Below are 22,901 nucleotides of genomic sequence, written 5' to 3'. Positions count from 1 at the left end.
TAGTCTAAACTTTCAAGGACAGCTCCTTGAAAGTTCGGACTAAAACCCAGAGCAGATTCCACTGTCCCACTGACATGGACCCACAAGCCCCCATTGTCCCAGGGTGTGGTCTGAAGGCACATGAGACTGCTACTTTGCTGAAGCTAAGCTGGTCTGGATTTGGTCAGTGCCTGGGTGGGAGACCGCTTGGGAACCACATGTATGCTGCCTTGGATTCCACGAAGAAAGAAAGGTGGGATGAAAATGAAAGAAAATAAATATACGTCTGGGAGTGCTTAGTTTTAGCAGTTGTATAATTTGTATAATGTAGCCCTGATCTTTTGTTTGAGCCACAATATGTTGCAATTGCCTCGCTTTGAGGTAAGCATATATTTACTGTCTGTTTGTTGTTGGTGTTGTTTTAACAGCCTCGGCAGAGAATTCTCCATAAACGTTACCAGCCTCTGAAGCTGCTGCCCTGGCAGATGAAATAAAGTGAACTCTTCCTTCATGAAAAATAACATAAAAATCACGCATAAGCAATGGCACTGCCAAAAGAAGATGACTCCTGAGAGCTGGAGAATAAACCGAAAGACAACCCATCTCATCAGCGGGATAAAACCTGAAGAGTCTTGGTTTGCTTATGGAATTAAAATAATGGCGTATCACCCAACAATGCTAACTTTCTCGAGCTAGTCATTGGTGGACACTTTTATGCTGGAAAACTGTTTCTGGTACTCATCACTGTGCTTAAACTACGGGTTCCCATTATGGAACTCTCTTTGACCTTCAAAAGTTCTGAGTTTGGGGGTTCTGATTGTTTGTTTTTTATGTTTTTTGGCATGGCAACTACTGGATTATATTATGTATGCAGATGGCATGATGTTTATGGGATGGGGTGGGCGGGAAACTCCTGCTCTGCACACTCACTGGAAATGTTCACAAATATCCCTACCCCCTGGTAGGAATGTAGACATATATCCTGTATGTGTTAATGATGCCACTGAATGGCATTCCATCTTACGATGTCAGCATTCCATGTGTGGTCTCAACACAGACGTTCTAGCGGAGTTGGTCTTGTTATGGGAAACTTTCTGAGAACACATCTGTTAAAAGTTTCATGGATTGTACCTTAAGTGTAGTTCATGATTTGCATACTTTCACCAGTTCTTGTAAGGTTGGTTCTGTAACTTGTCTGGATGTTCTTATGGCTATATTGACACTTGACTTAGAGAAGTTGTAGAATGAGAGCATGTAAGTTTCTTTGTTGCACTAACCTCCCCCAAAATGACAAGTAAGACAATACGTCTGTTGTTTTTATGCATGTTAAATAATAGAGAAAAAGAAAATAATAGAGAAAAAGATTGCTCTCTTGCTGAGAGAACCCCTTGCCTTTGATGATGAAGACAGGTCTAACATTGTAAGAACAGTGGAACAAGCCTGGAAGCATCCTCATCACGTTTGGTATAGTATATCCTTTCCTCTTTTATAAATATCCTTACGGAATTCTATTTTGAAATAAATGTATTGTTTTCCAGGGCAAACTCTGAAAAGCCTGTACTCATTTGCAGCAAGAGCTGGCTGTAGAGAGTGCTGATTGGCTAGTGCATGTGACATCATTAGGAACATGCCCTTTCTATCCCTAGAAATGGAATGCTTGCTAGTTTTTCAGAGGAAAAAAAATGGTGAGAAGCTTATTGTGGCCACTGTTTCAATGTTACATCTGTCTTCACAAGTAGAAGCAATTTGTGTCCATGGTTGAGAGAAAGAATACTTGAAAAAAAATACTGCTTTACTTTTTATTGTTTTTATATATATGGAGAAATTTTACAGTTTATGTCGTTACAACTTTAGGAATGAAGACTGCAATTGTTTGTAGGATGACAAAAGGTGAGTAACCAAGACCTTTCTAGTCTCTTTGGAGGACTAAAGCTTTCAGTAAAGCAGTGGTTTCCCAACTGTGTTACTAAGCAGTTGGATCCAATGACATATTCTTCCTTTGGCCAGCTCACCCATGGGGTTCAAATTCCGTCAGTCACATTGTCCCCAAATCTCTCTTTGGTTAACCGGATAACCCATCAGTGGTAGGTTATAACTGGGATAGGCTGAAATCCCAAAGGACTTTGGAATTTCAAATGTCTTCAACAGAATGTTAAGGGGCCATCCATTGAACTCCATGAAGCTATTGTGTTTTGGAAAAGTACTATCTTTTTTTCAACATGTTCATGTTTTTGCTCTCAAAATCCTGTCTTACTAGCAAAACTGTTCACTTTCATTATAACTGTAGCTGGCTCAAGACTGTTGCATCCACAATGAGCTTTGTTCTACATTGTTCGTTTTCTAGGTTGCCAAAACACAGCAAGCTGTGGCTTAATTTTCATCCATAGAAAATTCCAAGTGAGTGTTTTCCATCCAGTTTCTTGCTTTGCTTCCTGCTGGAAACAAAACTCTTTGTAGCGAAAGATAATAGTAGCTCCCATAGGAAACACAAGAAGCTAATCTTAATAGATGCTAAAGCATGTGATGGGAACACTACAATTGATCTGTCTCTCCCACCTAATAGACTGTTATCCTATCGAGTGGCTTTGAATACACCTACCCAACATATATGAACTTTCATATAATTCATATCTTGGGTCTTGTCAATGCTACAAGTTGCACTTTAAATCCCTTTAAGAAACCAGCTGTTCTTTGATCACACATGGATCTTGAACCTCTCCTTTTTTCCCCCTTCTAGTAATCACTTGCCATTTACACTGAAATCGCTTGCCACAGACAGTCCAGATGCAGCAGTGGCTTGTGGATTGGTCAGCCTTCACAAAAGAACCCAAGAAATCCAGCATTTATTCTTTTGCTATATCAAGAGTCAGCCACATCAGCACAGCCTTATGGTGGTAGTAAAAAATTGCTATGACTGATTTGGCTAATCTGCTTTGAGGGAGAAATCTAAATCTAAATCCATATGGATTTAGAAACCACCAACGTTTTCTTAATCTGATTGGGAGGCCCTGAAACTCGGCCTATATTTCTGTTATTAGGCTTCTTCGTTTGTGATCTTCACACAGAACATTTAATATGTTCTACTACAATTAGAAAAGAGTCCTTCCAAATTAAAAGATTAAGTCCCGATCCTTTGAGTGTCTGCAGCATTGTGCGGAAGGTTGTTTTAAAATGATTTGCAACCCTGCAGGCAGTTCATATGTTGGGGTGCTGTGTAGCCATTGCAAGCCAACTCAGGCTGTTGTTCTGGTAAAACAAAATGGCTCATGATGACTGAGCTGACAATCTCTGCTGGATTAGGGGTATAAAAACTTTCTATTGCATGACATGAGAGTTCATTACAAATGGGCCAGATGTGTTGTGTGGAAGTAGTTAGGGACTAGGACAACGTGGCTAAACTGGAATCCTCCATAGAAAGAATCCATTGCTATTTGTGTTGTGCAATACAGTCGCTGATACTAACTCCAGTAAGGGGCTAGGTCAACAATCAGTGCCTCAGAAAAACCTACTTCTGTGTACCTAGTGAAATCAACTGGTTTCCTTACGCACTCTCTCAGCACTTTTCTCGTCCACCAGCAACTGCATTCTAGCATTATTAGACTCTCTTTCATGTCTACACACTCAATGAAATATTTCTACCAGAAAATAAGAAGAGCTTTGCTGGTCAGACCCAAAGATCTATCTAATTCAGCATTTGATTTCCAACTGTGGTCAGCCAGTTGCCTCTGGTAGCTCACAAACAGGCATGAAGACCCTCGTGTTTGTTTGTCCCCACCATCGGGACAATCCTGATCAGTCCTCTTATTCCCTCAGGTTTAGATGGATTGGTCTCTGAAACCTGTATGAAAGAATTATGTTACAGGCAAAATTAGGGGGAAGGCATGTGCAGGATGCCCCCTTTGTCATCAGTGTGGCTCTCTTCTGAATCCTTTCCAGCTTATCCAGATCTGTCATGCCCATAACGGAACGTAGTCCTCTAGATGTGGCCTCCCTGAAGTGGTTTTCATATTCCGTACCCTGAGGAACTCTTTCCAGATTGACTTGCCCACCAAGGATGCCTGCATGTCTACCATTAAATCCTTGGGTGTTGTAGTAAATTCTGAAACATATTCCTGGGTGCATCTTCTCAGTTCATGTGGGGAAGTAGCTGGGCCTGTTGGGCCTCATCATTGCCCCACGCGTAAGCACACCCAAGAGGGGAAGGTGAATAGTGGCAGCTAAGCTGTTTTTTGCCACAGGAAATCATGTCCACCATTGTTGATCTGCTCTGTAACCACCTGAGGAACCCAAAGCACAGTTTGAAGGTACGCCTTTCTCTTAAGCATCCTCTTCTGTTTCATGTCGATTTTGTATATTCCAGGTGATTTCCATTAACAAAAAGGTATATGAATTATTATGTATTGTTATATAGGCTTAGAATCTAAATATATTCTCAGGTATTATCGTCACCCAAAGATAAGGGTAAACATTGGGTTACCAATATAAACGGCCACCATGTTGCTGGTATTTGAGGGGTATGTATGCCTCTAAAAACACCCACAAGTCTTTGCCATACTTCCTTCCATTCCATAGTCACCATTGTTGGCCTGACTGTCAATAGTGACACCTTGGGACATAATCCAGCCAAAAGTACCATCAGACTTTTGCCTCCAGCTGAGCGATGCCCTTTTGTTTTAAATCGACTGGTCTCATTCTGGTCTTCTAAGATGACCATTAGGAAGTATGTATCCATTGCTTGTGTTTTCTGTGAGGTCTCAAGCAATGTGGAATTCTTCTGGGATTTGGTCTGGGCAGAAATGTCCTTGTTGGCAATATTACTATGAGATTAAAATAAAGGTCTGATCAACTACCATGTATCAATGCTCATCCCTGGCACAATTGGCATTGCTTTGTGGTGCTTTTACCATAAGTAAGGTATCTGAAGGAACCCTTGGAACCCACTCTAATTCAAAGCATGGAGTGTCATGGTCTCACCTTGAATACTTTGCTTTGGGGTAGATGCCCATACCCTTAAAAGATGGAATTCCATGGAAGACAGATCAGGATTAACAGACTTAAGTTATAAGAAAATGGAAAAATAAATATCAAGCAAGTTTGTTGGTGAGAGCGGTATCACTTAACAATATTTGCATGGGGTTTCTTTTCTTTTTTTTACTTTTTTTTTTACACAAAAACTTTCAAAACCAGAGATCTCGTCTCTTAGACCACTTTCTAATTTAAGAACCCCTTCTGCACTCTACCTTGGTCTCAGGCCCACTAACTACTTTAAATGACAAATCCTAACTCTCCTTCTCCAGCACTCCACCCTCCAACAGACTCTTCCATTGCACATCAACATTCCACCCTCCTGGCAATTCCTCCCTTCCCCCAGTGACATTCCACAACACAGTTCACTACAGGAGCATCAAGGCAAGGTCTCATGGGCCTCTCAGCTGGTGCGATAATGTGATTGACAGTCATTTGCAAGTAACTGGATCGAAATCCAAACTAGAGCCAGCAAAGCAACAACTGCTGATAATGCGGTCTCCCCAAGACCTCCTTGTGCAGCACTTACGGCAATGGAGGCTGGTCCAATAGGATGAATGCCCCAGCAACGTCAGCCAGTCCTTATCTGCCTGCCTTCTTGCTTACATCCCGTCCAAGGGTGGCGGCATTGGCTTTCATCTTCCTCCTTAGTCTCCATGTTGCCACTGTAGAGCTCAACAAGGAGGAGGATGGGGAACAAAACTAGAATCAGTTGGCTCTGCCTCCACCTACTGCTGGCCTCTCTGCCTTCTGCCTAACCAGTCCCAATGGGCACCAGCCACCACTGATTGACAGCAGGGGCCAAAGAGAAAAGATGAGGCAGGGCACCCACTCGGCCTTTTGAGTCAGCATCCTTAAGGCTGAAAGCGTGCTGGGCACAGCTATGTATTGCACCAAAATCCACCTTTCTGCATGAACATTGGGCATACGCTGTTTTGTTACTGGGCAACACCCTGAGCATCCCAGCTCAAAGCAAACAAGTTTTGTTTTTGTTTTTATTCTGGCAGCAAATACCTATGCTTGAAAATGTCTGTCCAGCAATTCATCGTAAAATCTCAGGAAATGGGGATGCGGGGGTTGAGTAAGATCATCTGGAGGGGCAAATCTGTCATACTCTGCACAACTCCATGCCTCTCCCCATGACTACTAGAAGCCGGTGAAAATAAACACTTGGCTTGCTTAATCTGCAGGACAGAAAAGGGATTGCAGGATTTAATTTTTCCTGGCTGAGAATTTTTCAGGGAGTTTCTGGTTTGGGGGAAGGGCTGTAGCTCAGTGGCAGGGCATCCGCTTTGCATGCAGAAGGCCCCAAGTTCAACCCCTGGCATCTCCAGGTAGGGCTGAGAATATCCTCTGTCTGAAACCCTGGAGAACTGCTGCTGGTCATGATAGACAAGGCTGAGCTAGATTGACCAGTGACAAGCTGCACTACAGCCTGACCTTGGACTTGGAGTTGTCCCCTGTACAGTCAACCCCTAAATGGACAATTCCTCAACAGATGGGACGTGGCGATTTCAGAGTTTGGCAGATGGACTGCCAACTGCTCAGTTATGCACACAACACAACATCAACAATATTTTAGCCAGCTGCAGATGGCGTAGTGGAGTGGAGGTGCTTTCCTGGCCTGACCTCCCGGCAGACACATCGCTGCTGCCTTAGGGGAACAGGAGGCAGCCGCGAGGGATGCACAGAGCAAACCCTCCAGCAAGAGTAAAATTGGCTCCACTGCTCTTTTGCACCTTGCTGCTGCCTCACCCCTCCTTGTCTCAGTAAGCAGTAGTGATTCACCTGCCAGGGGGTCAGATAAGCACCTCTGCCCTACCACACCATCTGCTACTGATTTTAGCCAATCCAGGTTCCATTTTAGCCATGTAAACATAGCCGTAGGACTTTTACCAGCAAATCCCTCCATTTGAAACTAGTCATTAAACTTTCCAAAGCATATAGCTTCTTCCAAAATATCTGACGAAATTCTTTGTGGGTCTCTTCTCTTGTATTAGGTGAATGCTTCAAGCAGTTATCTTCCATCTGGTGCAAAGAGCCAGAGAATCCTTAACAGAGAAGCTACGAGACAGAGAACCAACCTTTTTCTTGATCAATTCAAATCAGTATGAAAAATTGACACACACACACAGTCACACACACACACACTTTTCGGTCTCTCTGACCCATGATTTTCCACATTCTAAAAGTCCCTTATCTGTCCCAACTAGGGTTGCAAACTTTTGAAGCCATCCATGTGATACCCAGGGGTGTAGTCGTTCAGGGTCCCCTTACTTTTTTGGGAGCCAGGACCCAGCAGGGTCCCTTTGTCTCCAACATCATATGAGCCAATCAGCATGAAACAGGAGAGTATTGACCACTGAAAAGACTCTTCTAACATTATTCCTTGTCCTTTCCTGCTGATTGGAGCCAATCAGAGTGAAAGGAGATGAGTCAGCCTCTGAGAAGACTCTTCTCAGTAGTTAACGTGCTCTCATGCTGATTGGCTTCTAGGGACATCTGTTGTGGGAGAAGGCATTAACAAGGCTAGAGAAGAAGAAAGCAGAACTCAAACCTGACTTGATTATTTTATAATCTTAGAAGTTTATATAGTCTTAGAAGAAGCATGGCTGTGACTATCATGAAGGACCCCTGCACTTCTAAATTTGCCACTGCACTGCTGGTGATGCCTCTTATTTGCAGCTGGATATGGTGTAGTGGTTAGAGTGTTGGACTACAACCTGGGAGACCAGGGTTTGAATCCCCACACAGCCATGCAGCGCACTGGGTGACCTTGGGCCAGTCACTGCCTCTCAGCCTCAGAGGAAGGCAATGGTAAACCCCCTCTGAACACTGCTTACCATGAAAACCCTATTTGTAGGGTTGCCATAAGTCGGAATCGACTTGAAGGCAGTCCATTTCCATTTAGCAATGAATGGGTGATAAGATTTACCTCCACAGTATGGGAAGCTTCTGCTGCTGATTTTTGCATATCATACATCTGTTAAAGGAGGTCATTTTTTTTCCTGGCCATTGGCAACCCTAATCCCATCTTCCTGTGCGAACTGCACATGGCTGTGCCCAGACCACCCTCTCTCACTACATCTGCCTCTTACCCTCCCTTTTTTTCAAGCTTGTCTTTCCGCCTTCTTCAGTTCCTTATTTCTCAAGCCATTGCCTCATCTTCATTTCAGCCCCCTCCATTCTGCCTCTGGTTATCTTCACCCTTTCCGTCCCTGCCTCCCTGGGCCCTCTTCCCACTTACTTTCTCAGGTCCTCTGACCAACGGGTGGGGAACCTGTGCCCCTCCACATGTTGCTGTATTCCCACTCATCTGCCCCAGCTGGCATGGCTGTTAACCAGGGGTGATGGGAGGTATAGCCTAGCAACATCTCAAGGGCCTTGGGTTCCCCATCCTTGCCTTACAAGATCAGACCTACCTAACACAAAAAGCTTGCACATTCTGATTGCAGAGAGGAACTGGGAAGGAAAGTTGACACCAAAACACAACAATGAAACACAGGCACAATTTGCAATTTCATGTACGAGCAAGGAAGTCGGTTTTGCTGGCTCGTTTTTTAGTTTTTGGGGGGGGGGTTGGTGCTGTTCTGGGTCAGCCAAGATGTCAGCCGATGGGGCAATAGCAGCAGGAAAGGTACACAGAGCAAAAAGTTGGAATCAGGAGCGTCAGGCAACTGTTTTTGGTCTAGAGCAGCAGTGGGGGACCTGTAGCTCTCAAGTTGTGGTTGGACTTCAATTCCCATCAGCCCCAGCCAGTATAACCAATAGTCAGGGATGATGGGAGTTGTAGTCCAACAGCATGTGGTGGGCCACCCGGCCTAGGGAGAACCTCAAATAATGAGTCAGAAGGAAAGCAGAATGATCACACCTTAACATGGTGAGGGGGTTTGAGGGTGTTGAAGAAGCTGAGAGCAATGCCATCAAGAGTCTAGGAATCTAGGATCTAGACTCCTAACAGGGTCACCCAAGGCGGAATGGAGACAATAGTCAAGAAATCAGAAGAAGGTAGGACTGGGGAGGGCAGCTATGAGAGAACTAGAAAAGGTCCTCAAATGCAAAGATGTATCACTGAACACTAAAGTCAGGATCATTCAGACCATGGTATTCCTGATCTCTATGTATGGATGTGAAAGTTGGACAGTGAAAAAAGTGGATAAGAGATAAATCAACTCATTTGAAATGTGGTGTTGGAGGACAGCTTTACGGATACGATGGATAGCAAAAAAGACAAATAATTGGGTGTTAGAACAAATTAAACCAGAACTATCACTAGAAGCTAAAATGATGAAACTGAGGTTATCATACTTTGGACATATAATGAGAAGACCTGATTCACTAGAAAAGACCATAATGCTAGGAAAAACAGAAGGGGATAGAAAAAGAGGAAGGCCAAACAAGAGATGGTTTGATTCCATAAAGGAAGCCACAGACCTGAACTTACAAGATCTGAACAGGGTGGTTCATGAATGGAGCAGTTTACAACAGATGCTGCTGGAGGTTGCTGATTCATAGGGTCATCATAAGTCGTAATCGATTTGAAGGCACACAACACATACACACACACACATGGAGAGACTAGGAGATGTGAGTCATCTGACTGCAGGCTGACAGATGAGTCAATTGCAACAGGGTAGGACAAGCCCTGTCTGACACAGATGTGGCACAAACCGCTATCTCCTACCCATTCAATGGCATATCGCAATGCCTAAGCCTTCTGCCTGTTCATGCAGCCCCTCCTGTCCTTAGGCCCTGAATAAATTTATAGATATCACCAGAGGACAGGGCAAGTGCCCACCAATCAAGAATCTCACTCTCCCATCCACCCCTTCAAATACTTCCAGCAATATAATCCATGCTGAAATTCACTTTTCCATTCTGAAATCCCCCATGCCTGTCCAATATTTTAAAGGTGCTTGTACTGAGTCCAATAATTCTTCCATCTAGCCCAGTGTTGTCATCTCTGACTGGCAGCAGCAGCTCTCCAGAATCTTGGGCAGACTTGGGTGTTTCTCTTCATCTATTACCTGCTCCAGTTTTAGCTGGAGATGACAGGAGATTACGCCTGAGACTTTCTATGTGCAAAGCATGTGCCATGCCACTGAGCTACAACTGTTGCTTCCCTCCCCCCTTTTTTGTTTTTTTTTGCGGTGCTGCCATGGGTGAGGTTCTCCCCAGCCAAGCTGCGCTTTCTCTTTTTTAACATAAAAGTTGCATTGTTAACGTACATTCTATTCATGCTGGTGAATGTTTTTGAATATTCTGTGTCATCACAATAGCTCAACCTGGGGTGATGGAGAGTGAGATGGGATTTGGAGGAGAAGATCTGAGAAATGGTCGGTTTTAGCCCTCGGTCCCAGCCCGCTGCTTTTCTAAACATTTCAAATATCCAAAAGTGAGTGACAAGGCATGGGTAAGGAAGCATGCTGTAACCAGGAATATATCGCTAAGTCCTCCTAAGGTGTTTTTTTTTCCTTTGGGGTTTGGGGTAGTTGTTCTAACACTCCATTTGTATTAAGCTGTCATGTAATTGATGGTGTTACAAGAGATAAAGTCACATTGGAATGAAGCTTAGAAAACTCTCCCCCCCCCTTTTGTAGCTCTATCCAAGTACATTAGCAGGCCCATTCTTTGCACTGTCATTCTCTCTATTCCACAGAGCAATTTTGTTACTTGACAAGTAGACTTAAAGCAGCTGTTGACTCAACCTTTGAAAGGATCGCGGGGTTTGCATTGTGCAAAGAGTGTGGGCCGCATCTGCTGATGGCGAGAAGCCAGCATCTTTCCTGCAGAAAGACCAATGGCTCCTTCCAGATTTGCATCCGCTCAGAATCCAAGCACTACTTTTTAAAAGTTGGAAAGATCTCTGTTACTCAGAACACTGTAGGAGAAAGACAAATTACATGATTCCCCCACAACCGCCCCCTTTCCCACTTCCCTCTAACAAATGATGCCTTTTGGAACTTCCCTCTCTGGAAAAAGTCCCTGCAGAGACACATCTCTGGGACTAATAGTGCCCTTCTTTGAGCAATCAGTTAATATATTATCTTAAAGAGCTGTTGTGGAAATGGTCAGAATCTGTTGTTTGAAGCCATCATTGCATACCTTGAGGCCAGAGCTTGATGTTATGGTAAGTGTGAAGCTCTTGCAGGAAATCCTATGTGAGGAACTTCCACCAGGGCAGAGACAAAGGTGTTTTAAGGCAGAACTGGCAGCCCCTTTTTCTGGAGCTCAACAGGCCCCAATCCAGAACATCTGCTAACGCTTCCATCTTCTCCCTGAGGAGGGCTGAGGGAGTGCAAGTCTCAGGCTGCCTTGTAGGGAATTTTAATATACTGTGGTTCAAGTCTGAGCTGATGGCAGGACCCTATGGCGACCCTATGAATAGGGTTTTCATGGTAAGCAGTATTCAGAGGGGGTTTACCATTGCCTCCCTCTGAGACTGAGAGGCAGTGACTGGCCCGAGGTCACCCAGTGTGCTTCATGCCTGTGTGGGGATTTGAACCCTGGTCTACCAGGTCATAGTCCAACACTCCAACTACTATGCCACACTGGCTTTCCATTAACATGCTACTAACACTCTATTTTTATTAAATAAAAGCCTCCCCCAAATGAAGAAGTTCACTTTCAAGCTGTAATTGTACACAAGTGACAATCCAAACTGTAAGCTCAAACCACCGCCATTATTCAGGAAACGATTTCTGTCGACGTGTATAACTCCCCATTTACTTTACATTACTGTGAACTTTTCTGTCTAATTTTTCAAAAGTGATGTTCACCATTTCCTTCTCAACTGTATGGCCTAACTATTCAGGTAATGTTTTTTTCAAGCTGCTACGACTGTCACCAACATTTCTGTGGCAAGGAAGTTAAATAGATGACATGCCTGAGAAATGTAAGCGGGCTCCTTAACCATTCGTGCTTCCGTTTGATCTTGAGCAGAGGTTCTTGCCTCCCTCTAAAGCAAACCTGCATGTTCTACGGTTGGGGGAGAGCAGGGCAGGTGAAATCCTTATCCCAGCAATGGGTCAAGACAGAGGCAAGGAACTTCCTGCCCTAGGGCCGGATGCAGTGCCTTGTTACTTTCGTTTCCGCGTGTCCCCAGGCAAATCCTGGAAATAGCATATCTACTCCAGGGTGGCCAACATGGGGCCCTCCAGTTGTTGTTAGACTACAGTTCCCACCAGGCCCAGCCAGTGTGGCCAATGGTCAGGAATAATGGGAGCTGTAGTCCAACAACATCTGAAAGGCACGATGTTGGCCACCTCTTAGCTACTCCATTAAAGAATGTGGGGACTCTTTAGTTAAAAAGAATTGTTTCCTGTTGGAAGGAGCAGGTGTGTATCTTCATCTGCCTCCTTCTCCCACTCCTCTAGTTTGTCTTTTCAGTTTCTAAGCTTGATGGCAGGCAAGGCCTTGCTCTGGCTCTTGATGTGAGCTGCTTTGGGATATAATAACAGTCTGAAAAGCAAGATTAAAAAATACAGTAAGTAAGTCTTGTTAGTCGGTGGATCCCCACATGAGTAGCTCGAGCTTCAGGAGATAGCAAAAGAGAGAGAGAGACAGAGCTGGCATCTGGCATGACTGGGCCCTTGGGCACCATCCTGCCCCAGGCTTGCAGTGTCGTACGCCCCAACACCCCTTCTCCATGCAGGTGGCATGGGGCTTAAATAGGCCCACTCACCCCACCTACCTCAGTGTGCACACCTGCCATCACCCAAGATGGTGGAGGGGGCATCAACCCCTTAGGGACATCCCTACTGCCATCTTGGGTGATGGCAGGCAGGCATGTGCAGGGTGTGTGCATTGATGTGCTAACCCGACAGGTGAGCTTATTTAAGCCCACGCTGCCTAGAGTGGGGAGGGTGCCTATCAGCTCCCGCTCTGCAACCCGACACTGCTGTGGATCATTGAGTAGGAGCTCCACCCTGTGGAGGGGTCCCAAGCTGGCTGCCCGCTGGTGCAGGATCTGCACACACACACACACTGCTCATTGTCCTAGGCCTGTCTTTCTCAATTTTGGATCCCCAGATGTTGGCAGAGCTTGGAAAAGTTACTTTTTTGAACTACAACTCCCATCAGCCCAATCCAGTGGCCATGCTGGCTGGGGCTGATGGGAGTTGTAGTTCAGAAAAAGTAACTTCTAAGCTCTGGTTGTTGGACTACCACTCTCATCGCTCTTGTCCATGGGTCATGCTGGCTGGAGAAGATGGGGTTGGAGAATAACTGGGGATCCAAGGCTGGGAAAGTCTGTCCTAAGAATAATTCACTATTTGTATTTATTTACAATGAAGTACCTATAATATAATGATATTCCGTGGTGCAAAGTGATAAGCGGTGGTAACGCAGCCGAAAGCTCTGCTCACGGCCGGAGTTCGATTCCAACGGAAGGAGGAAGTCGAATCTCCGGTAAAAGGGGTCAAGGTCCACTCAGCCTTCCATCCATCCGTGGTTGGTAAAATGAGTACCCATGCTGGGGGGTAAAGAAAGGCCAGGGGAGGAACTGGCAATCCCACCCCATATATACGGTCTGCCTAGTAAACGTCACAAGACGTCACCCTAAGAGTCGGAAATGACTCGCACTACAAGTGCGGGGACACCTTTACCTTTACCTATAATATATGTTTGTGTGTGACCCCACACACTGTGCATCAGTGACCCTTGATAGAAAACAAAGGTTCCGTACATAACAGCTTGGGCTAGTGAAGCTTGATGAAGCCATGGGTGGGGAACCTGTTGCCCTCCATATGTTGTTGAACTCCAACTCCCATAATCTATTCCGGCTGGGGCTGATGGAAGCTGGGATGCCACAACATCTGGACGGGCACAGGTTCCCATCCCTAGCTTAAGCCCAGGAAGAGAGGACTGAAATAAATCCTTTCCCTGAGGAATAGTTCCCAATTCAAAATGAGCACTGAAATAATTCACTGTGGGAAGCTATCAGGAAAACAGTCTGCTCCAATTGCTGATGATTCCTGAGAAGTGGGCAATCTGAGGAAGAGTCTAGAAACTAGGGAGAAAGTTAAGAACATAAGAAGAGTTCTGTTGTATTGGGCTATTGTATCAGGCCAAAGGCCTATATAGTAGTCCATCATATTGTTCTCACTGTGCCCAACCAGATGCCTATGGGAAGAGCACAAGTAGGGCCTGAGTACAACAGCTCTCTCCCCACCTGTGATTCCCAGCAGCTGATATTAGAGGCATACTGCCTCCAACAGAGGAGGCAGAACATCACCATTGTGGCAAATGGCCCTTGATACCCTTATCCTCCATGAATTTGTCAAATCCTCTTTTAAAGCCATTCAAGATGGCGGCCATCACGACATCTTGTGAGAGTGAATGCCATCGTTCAACAATGCACCGCTCTATGAAGAAGAACCTTCTTTTGTCTTCCAGTTGCCCCTCTATATCCCCACTTCTTCTGCTTGATTATGAAATGAATGCCTTCCCTCCCTCTTTTGCCCTTCCATTTGCTCTCCCCATTCGCCTCTTGGAGCGCCTACTGTGCAATCAGAATGGTCTCGGTCTGGTATATAAAGCGAATGCAGAATGCTGAAAACACGACATTTTCATATGTTATGAAAACGCAATAAAGTTTTACACAGGCATAGGAACAGACAATGCAAGTAGATTCCGAGGAAGATCTGGACAAATTAGCACAGGCAGTCACAATAAAAAATACTGGAGTATCTTTTTCTCAGTTCCTACCTAAATCCAACTTTAAATCCTTAGGAAATGAGTAGGGGCTAGGTTTAATCTCTGCAGAGAAGACAGCTGAGCAGGCCACAGAGATGGGGGGAAAGCGGAGGGCGAGCCCAGTTGATATTTCTGCTAGTTCAGGAATGAATTTTTGGTATTCTTCTGTTGCCTTTTGGTGTTGGGTGGCACCTTGACGGTCTTTTTCAGATCACATTCTGGACAAAGAAGGAAGCTGATGTTGCTGGCATCTTTGCAGTGATCAATTCCTCCAGCAATACCAAACTGAAATTTGATTATAAGTCATCTGGGATGAACTTGAAGAAGGAAACCCCTTTTCTGTTCCTTTCATAGTTAATTATATGTTCCAAATGTCTCTCTAAGTACCTGTTAAGGCACTACCATCTCATTGCTACACAAATGCATCCTTTTTAATCACATTACTTCTGTTAAGTCCCTTGCAGCTAAGTCAGCTGTTTAGAATAATCAGCCCCAAAATTTAATAACTGGCCCTTTTTTAATTTGTTTGTTTGTTTTTAGAAAATAAAGAGATCAATACTGTCACAAAAACTGCATGTGTGCAATAAAACGCTGACCAGGGTGGAGCGAATCATATTGATCCTACCAGTGAAATGCTGAAGGGATGCATGTGTGGTGTAGTGTTTGCGTATAACTTGTGTCTGTGTCTCTGTTTGTGTATAACTTGGTCCCCCTTCATTAGTTCTCCGTCTTGATCTTTTGTTTGTTTGTTTTAGCAAAAACAGATGTCTGGTGTTTTTGCACCACTGATCCTCAAGCCTTCTATATCCAAAATCCATCATTTTGCTACCTTCCCCGTGGAATGAGATGGCTCTGAGTTGTGAGATGCCTCTGCTCCAGATCATTCCTGTTCCATAAGAAGATGATCTCCCAGCCAATGCTTTAAAAAAATATATCTGCAAGCGGAGGACATTTATCGCATTTTCCCTAATCTGCCCAGCAGGCCTTGGAGCTCCACTGGCCCAGATAAGAGGGTATCCCATGATAGCCTGCAAAGTCAGAAAGTGCTTCACTGCATGTGATAGTGGAAATACATTTCAAGAGAGGTTATTATGAGTGCTCTGTAGTCAGCACAATCATACCCTTAAGACGCTGAGAGAGTTGCGAGTTGCACTGCGGGGAGGGGGTCATCGGGAAGGAATAGGAACCTGTGTCGCTGCTGTTCACTTTATTTATATAGAATGTTCTCCATAATGTAGCTGGACACTATTACTCAGCATGTTAACATGAAAATATTAATCAGCATTAAAGGGGCATTTGCTGATTTGGGAAAGAAGTCACATGAACCCAAGAAGAGTCCCACTGGAACAAACCATTGGCCTATGTAAGTCCTGCACCCTCTTTCTCACAGTGGCCAACCAGATGCCTAAGATAGCCCTCTCCCATGGTTATTCCCTAGCAACTAGCAGTCAGAGACATGCTTCTCTGGCCCTGGAAGTGGTAGCAGAAAGCTATAATGGCTACAAGCTACTTATCCATAAAAGGACGAGTCACTATAAATGGGGCACAAAGGTGTTTGATTGTTAGTGTAATCCCTGATTGGTTATGATTGCCCATGTGCCAGTATTGTCAGGATCCAACCATGCCCAGAATTAAACCTAAGGAGGAACAGAGGGAGCAGGAGCACCCCAGCAAACCCCAGGCCCCAACAATCCTGAGCAATCCACAGTCCCTGCAGAGCCTATAAATCCTAAAGTTTCCACGCTGGTTCCTGACATGCTCCAAGCTCTTGTTCATCAAAATGCAAACCAAACACATTTCTCCCGATTTATTTCCTTGATTCCTTCTTCTACTGTTGGCATGTATACAATTATCAGAGCTTCAGCCTCAATGGTGGCTCTTGTTTGTTAATGCTTGAAGATCTTAGTTTTTTCCATATCAGAGGTAGCCGATGCCCGTTTTTTTAATGACCATTGTCTTTTCCAGGAACTAATCTAGATGGCGGAACAGTCTTGACTCCCTTACACATGGGGAGGATCTATTGTTAGCAACACTAAGGAATTCATAGATATGAACCACATGGATGACTGGGAGGCCATTCAGTAATGAACATGGGATGGAAATATCACCAATTTACGTGAAATCTACATGCAGACCTCTTGTTGCTTTTCCTTGCAAGTGAAACTCTGAACAAAAAAATTCATCACCCCTTGATAGGGTTGCAAATACTCTTGCTTCAGGCCCAAATCTGGCCCTAGAGTTGCTAAAACTGTCTATCCCTGGTCCAGATGATGCTTGTCCGATTTTTTCCACCACTCCCTGGGCTGGCCCTACCATTAGGCAGAGCGAAGTAACTGCCTCAGTTGGTAGATACTGAGAGGAGGAGGCAGCAGCCCCCAGCTGTTCCTCTTGAGTCCCTGCCCTCTCCTGAATCCCCTAATCTGGCCTGCTACATCAGGTGTAATGGACGGAGCTCTCTTGTCACCAATGAGGAAGTAAGATTCAGCTTCCAGTCCAGTTGGCTCCTTGCAGTTGAACTGGGAAGGGGCACCATCTTGTCCTCCTTGGGCAGCAAAATGTCAACCAGTCCTGTTATTTTCCTGCTTTCCCCATGCCTCTTCTTGTATGGGGGCTGTTGCTCACTGGGAATGATGGGGCAGAATGCAAGACGCCCCAACAGCAGGTAGTGCCAGAGCCAATGAGAGCCACAGCCAACTCTTTCAGGCTTTGTCCCCATCCTCCTCCCTGCTGAGTTCTACAAGGGAAACATTGAGACTAAAGAGGAGGAAGCTGACAGCCAGTGCAAGTCCCTGGACTGGTTGTAAGTAAGAGGGCAGGCAAGTGGAGGCTGGCTGGGGGCAGACTGAGGTTGGCCCAAGCAGACCAGCCTCCATTGTAGGAAAATGTTGATGTTCACTTGTTATTATGTGTTAAGTGTCGGAGAGTCGCCGATGCTGGGAACGGAGAGTTCTGAGCAAGCTTGTGTGTGTGTGTTTGAATCTTTGCTAAAGATTATACCTTCCCTGCAAATTAGTCAGACAGAGACTTTAAGCTTTAAAATAAGAAATAACTACTTTATTCTGGAAGTACATGTTTGATAGGTAATCTAGCTAACTAGCTAAGTTGGAGAAGAAAACACTGAACCCAGTGCTTCCCCTCATGCTTGGAGGAGAGGGAGAGACAAAGGAATATGTCTGCTCCCCTCTCAAGAGAAAGAAGAAGACTGGGAAGGAGGGAAGGAACTAGGATCAACATCCTCTGCGTATCAGTCTAGCAGGAAGGAAGAGACAGCAGGAGATCAAAGGGATAGGTGTAGCCTAGCAACCAAGAGGTCTCCTCTCTAGCTACCCTTTTTAACCCCATGCAGCCTCAACCCAAGTTGGAGTTGAACCCCATATATTCCAACATTAAGAGCCTCACTTTCAGGGTTCATATCTAACTTATCAGTTTTCTGATTTCTGCTGAAAAACACGAGTGTTGTGGGTCTGACAGAGAATTTGGAAAAGAAGGATGCTGTGTGTAAAATTGGCTTCTGTTTTGTAAGACAGATAATCTACAGAATCTCCAGGTAGCTTGCAATACAGAGATAACCGCAATCCATTTATAATATTGGGGGTCTATTTCCTGTCAAATGGTGAAGCATTTATCAGGTTCTCAGGTTTTTCTTGCAATATTCATTTTATAATCCCTGGGCTGGCCCTACCATTAGGCAGAGCGAAGTAACTGCCTCAGTTGGTAGATACTGAGAGGAGGAGGCAGCAGCCCCCAGCTGTTCCTCTTGAGTCCCTGCCCTCTCCTGAATCCCCTAATCTGGCCTGCTACATCAGGTGTAATGGACGGAGCTCTCTTGTCACCAATGAGGAAGTAAGATTCAGCTTCCAGTCCAGTTGGCTCCTTGCAGTTGAACTGGGAAGGGGCACCATCTTGTCCTCCTTGGGCAGCAAAATGTCAACCAGTCCTGTTATTTTCCTGCTTTCCCCATGCCTCTTCTTGTATGGGGGCTGTTGCTCACTGGGAATGATGGGGCAGAATGCAAGACGCCCCAACAGCAGGTAGTGCCAGAGCCAATGAGAGCCACAGCCAACTCTTTCAGGCTTTGTCCCCATCCTCCTCCCTGCTGAGTTCTACAAGGGAAACATTGAGACTAAAGAGGAGGAAGCTGACAGCCAGTGCAAGTCCCTGGACTGGTTGTAAGTAAGAGGGCAGGCAAGTGGAGGCTGGCTGGGGGCAGACTGAGGTTGGCCCAAGCAGACCAGCCTCCATTGTAGGAAAATGTTGATGTTCACTTGTTATTATGTGTTAAGTGTCGGAGAGTCGCCGATGCTGGGAACGGAGAGTTCTGAGCAAGCTTGTGTGTGTGTGTTTGAATCTTTGCTAAAGATTATACCTTCCCTGCAAATTAGTCAGACAGAGACTTTAAGCTTTAAAATAAGAAATAACTACTTTATTCTGGAAGTACATGTTTGATAGGTAATCTAGCTAACTAGCTAAGTTGGAGAAGAAAACACTGAACCCAGTGCTTCCCCTCATGCTTGGAGGAGAGGGAGAGACAAAGGAATATGTCTGCTCCCCTCTCAAGAGAAAGAAGAAGACTGGGAAGGAGGGAAGGAACTAGGATCAACATCCTCTGCGTATCAGTCTAGCAGGAAGGAAGAGACAGCAGGAGATCAAAGGGATAGGTGTAGCCTAGCAACCAAGAGGTCTCCTCTCTAGCTACCCTTTTTAACCCCATGCAGCCTCAACCCAAGTTGGAGTTGAACCCCATATATTCCAACATTAAGAGCCTCACTTTCAGGGTTCATATCTAACTTATCAGTTTTCTGATTTCTGCTGAAAAACACGAGTGTTGTGGGTCTGACAGAGAATTTGGAAAAGAAGGATGCTGTGTGTAAAATTGGCTTCTGTTTTGTAAGACAGATAATCTACAGAATCTCCAGGTAGCTTGCAATACAGAGATAACCGCAATCCATTTATAATATTGGGGGTCTATTTCCTGTCAAATGGTGAAGCATTTATCAGGTTCTCAGGTTTTTCTTGCAATATTCATTTTATAATCTTACGTTCATTTTTCTTACACTCAATAGGGATGTGTTTTATTTTCAGATAAACATTACAGTTGACAACTGTCTGGCCAGACAACCAAATAAGACAGGTTGAACTCAGGTTGTCAAAGTGGCTTCTGATTTGGAGGGTATCTGTGTTACCGGACAGTCATAAAAATTAGGGAGTGGGGACTGCTACTGAGAAGACCAAGGGATTATCTACATTGTTATTCCTTATTTATTTTCAATATTTATAGACCACTTTTCACCAAAGATGGTCACAAAGCGGTTTATAGAACAATCAGTAAAACAATTCATCAGTCAAATAATATGATGTTTAAAATGGCAAAAGCCAAGGTAAAACCAGAAATTCCCTAAATAGGCACATTACAAGTTAATTAAAATGCCTGCTGGAATTTTAGAAAAGTCTTCGTCAAGTGCCTGAAGTTCAACAGGGAGAAGGCCTGTCTGATCTCAGCTAGGAGGGAGTTTCATGAAGCCAGGCCCACATTTATATTGATTTCATACCATTAAGTGTTATGGCTTCTCATAAAGAATTCTGGGAATGATAAGGTGAAGTGCTGAGAATTTTCTGTTGGGAGATCCCTCAAGCCCCTTCCTTGACCTAGGAACCTAAGAAGAGCCCTGCTGGATCAGGCCAGAGGCCCAACTAGAGCAGCATCCTGTTCCCACAGTGGGAAATCAGACACCTATAGAAGCCCACAAGTTGGGCCTGAGCCCAACAGTCCTCTTGCCTCCTGCAGTTTCCAGCAAATGGTATTCAGAAGCATACTGCCTCAGACTGTGGAGGCAGAGCACGGCCATCATGGCTAATAGCCATTGACAGCATTATCCTCCATGAATTTGTCTAATCCTCTTTTAAAGCCATCCAAGTTAGTGGCCATCGCTGCCTCCTGTGGGAGCAAATTCCACAGCGTAACTATGCGCTGCATACAGAAGCACTTTCTTGTGTCTGACCTATAATTCCTAGGGTTCCTTTTCCAGAGAGAACGATTATTAAACTGCTTCAGCCTAGGGATGGGGGAGAAGATTGTTTGGTTCACATTTTAATGCAATCCTACCTAATTCGCACTTCCTGAACCAATACATATGGCAAAACGTAGTTATCCTTCAAAATGTGCACTTCTCTGAATTTTCTGATTCAATTCTCCAACCAAAAAATGCATTAAAAACAGAATATGTAGAGAAAAAGCTGGGAGGAGCACAGTGGGGAGGAGAGCCTGGCTGGGAGTCCAGAGTCTGTGAGTTTAAATCCCCGCTCGTGTCAAGGGCCAGCTAAAGATCACCCCCACAGTGAATGGCTCAGGGGTTATGTGCCCTGCCACCTGTGCAGCAGCGGACAAGCTGCATTGCCCCAAGGAGCCCAGTTGCTCCCCAGCTGGCAGTTGTGGACAAGGATGGGGCTGGCTTGTGCAGCTGTGGCAAGCTGAGCAGGCCCTAGCCAGCTGGGGAGGACTAGCCTCAGAGGGTGGCAATAGTAAACCCCCTCTGAATACCACTTACCATGAAAACCCTATTCATAGGGTCACCATAAGTCGGGATCGACTTGAAGGCAGTCTATTAAAGAAAATAACATAGAAACAGTGGCAGCAGTCCAGCATGCTTTCAACACCTTGGACAGCTCCTTGAAAGTTTGGAGTAAAACCCGGAGTGGATTCACTGCCCCACTGACATTGGAGGCACCAGCCTCCACTGCTTAGAAAAATGATATCAGGGGAAATTGCTTGCAAACTTGTTTATATTGGGCAAACATCTATATTAGGAGAAATGTGCACAAAAATGCATACACATTTTTGCAGACTTTTAAGAAATAAATTGCATGCTGATGCAGAAATGGGGCAACTTAGCTTAAGATGGAAAAAGAAACAGAAACTGACAGATTCATCCATCCCTGGTTTAAGCCCTCTGACATTCTGAGTAGTTAGATGAATGAAATGTTCAAAATATCTAAAATAAGGTCTGGGATATTACAAACATCCAAATCTAGATAGAAATAGTGATTCACCCTGTATCTCCATGGTGACTCCAAGATACATTTCCAAAATAATTGCATTTTTGCACTTTTTGCATGAATTGAGGGATGGCTGGGAAATGAAAGTGAAGATATTTCCAGAAACTAACATCAGCTGATGAAAACCAGTGTAATTTGAGTAGCTTCTGGAATTAAACCAATATAACTCTAAAATATGTGGGATAGACCAAGGGCTGCCTAACAGCTAGATGTTAGTTTGCAAAGGCAGTCTGAGCCATCACTGCAACTTCTGCAGCGCACTCTGTGCCTAGTGACTAGAGTCTTGCAGCTTTCCAAAGTGCATCTCGCTCTTTCAAAAAATATGAAGCAGCGTCTACTAAATGAAACATGAAACATGGAAAGCTGTTGACCCAGACCATTGATCTTTCAGGCTCAGTATTGTCTACACTACAGGCAGTTGTTGTCCAGGTTTCAGGCAGGGTCCTCTCCCAGCCAGGGATTGAATCTGGGACCTTCTTCATATAAAGCTGAAGATCTACTACTGAGCTAAGGCTCTTCCCAACCATTGGCCCACCTTCCTGGCCCAATACTGCCTGCTCTACTCTGACAGGCAGTGGGCTGCCAAGGTCACAGGAGATCCTTTTAAGGGGAGAGGCCAGGGTTTTAACTGGGGTTCCTTCTTCTGCAATATGCAATACTACACAGAATATATATACAGGGCAACATCCCAATCTCTGGATTCCCCCCTTCTAGTCTTTCTTGCCCCTCTGCCAGCTTTTGGAGGCTTTAGGAGGTGGAAGTGTGTGCTTACAGAGCTCTATCACATTTCCATAGTGTCTACGTGCTAAGCCCTGCCCTGTGGAACTCCCTGCCAGTAAAGGCTCGGCAGGAGTCATCCCTGCCTACTTTCAGATATCTATTAAAACCGTATTACTCAGACAGGCCTTTGAAACGTTATTTTTTCCCCCAGCCAGGTTTACTGATGCTTTTTGATGCTTTGATGTTTTTGCTGTTTGCTTTTATCAAAGTTACTGTAATTTGGTATGTTGTGTACCATCTTGCTGTTGTTGTTTTAATGGAACGTGTGATCTATAAATATTTAAATAAGTAAATAGACTTGTGGCGGGTGATTTTTTTGGTAAAAACTGAGGTGGTGGTACTCATACCGTGCTGTAGGGGCCAGTACC

The 22,901-nt window shown here is 44.8% G+C and overlaps 1 protein-coding gene across 4 annotated transcripts in view; it reads left to right on the top strand.

Moving 5' to 3' along the window:
* SAMD12 (sterile alpha motif domain containing 12) overlaps nt 1-4,814 on the top strand; it is a 321,606-nt gene extending 316,792 nt beyond the window's left edge. For 2 of the 4 annotated variants that reach the window (XM_061605560.1, XM_061605598.1), the window contains exon 5: nt 408-4,814. In XM_061605560.1, coding sequence (XP_061461544.1) covers nt 408-473 — 66 coding nt within the window. In that variant the 3' untranslated portion in view covers nt 474-4,814. The remainder of the gene's footprint in view (nt 1-407) is intronic. The other 2 variants (XR_009759921.1, XM_061605538.1) reach the window with 2 other exon arrangements.
* Nucleotides 4,815-22,901: the final 18,087 nt, after the last annotated feature.

Source organism: Rhineura floridana, chromosome 1 (assembly GCF_030035675.1).
Source record: "Rhineura floridana isolate rRhiFlo1 chromosome 1, rRhiFlo1.hap2, whole genome shotgun sequence".
NCBI lineage: Eukaryota > Metazoa > Chordata > Lepidosauria > Squamata > Rhineuridae > Rhineura > Rhineura floridana.
Note: the sequence above shows the minus strand (reverse complement) of the source record. Positions and strands in the feature narration are given on the sequence as shown.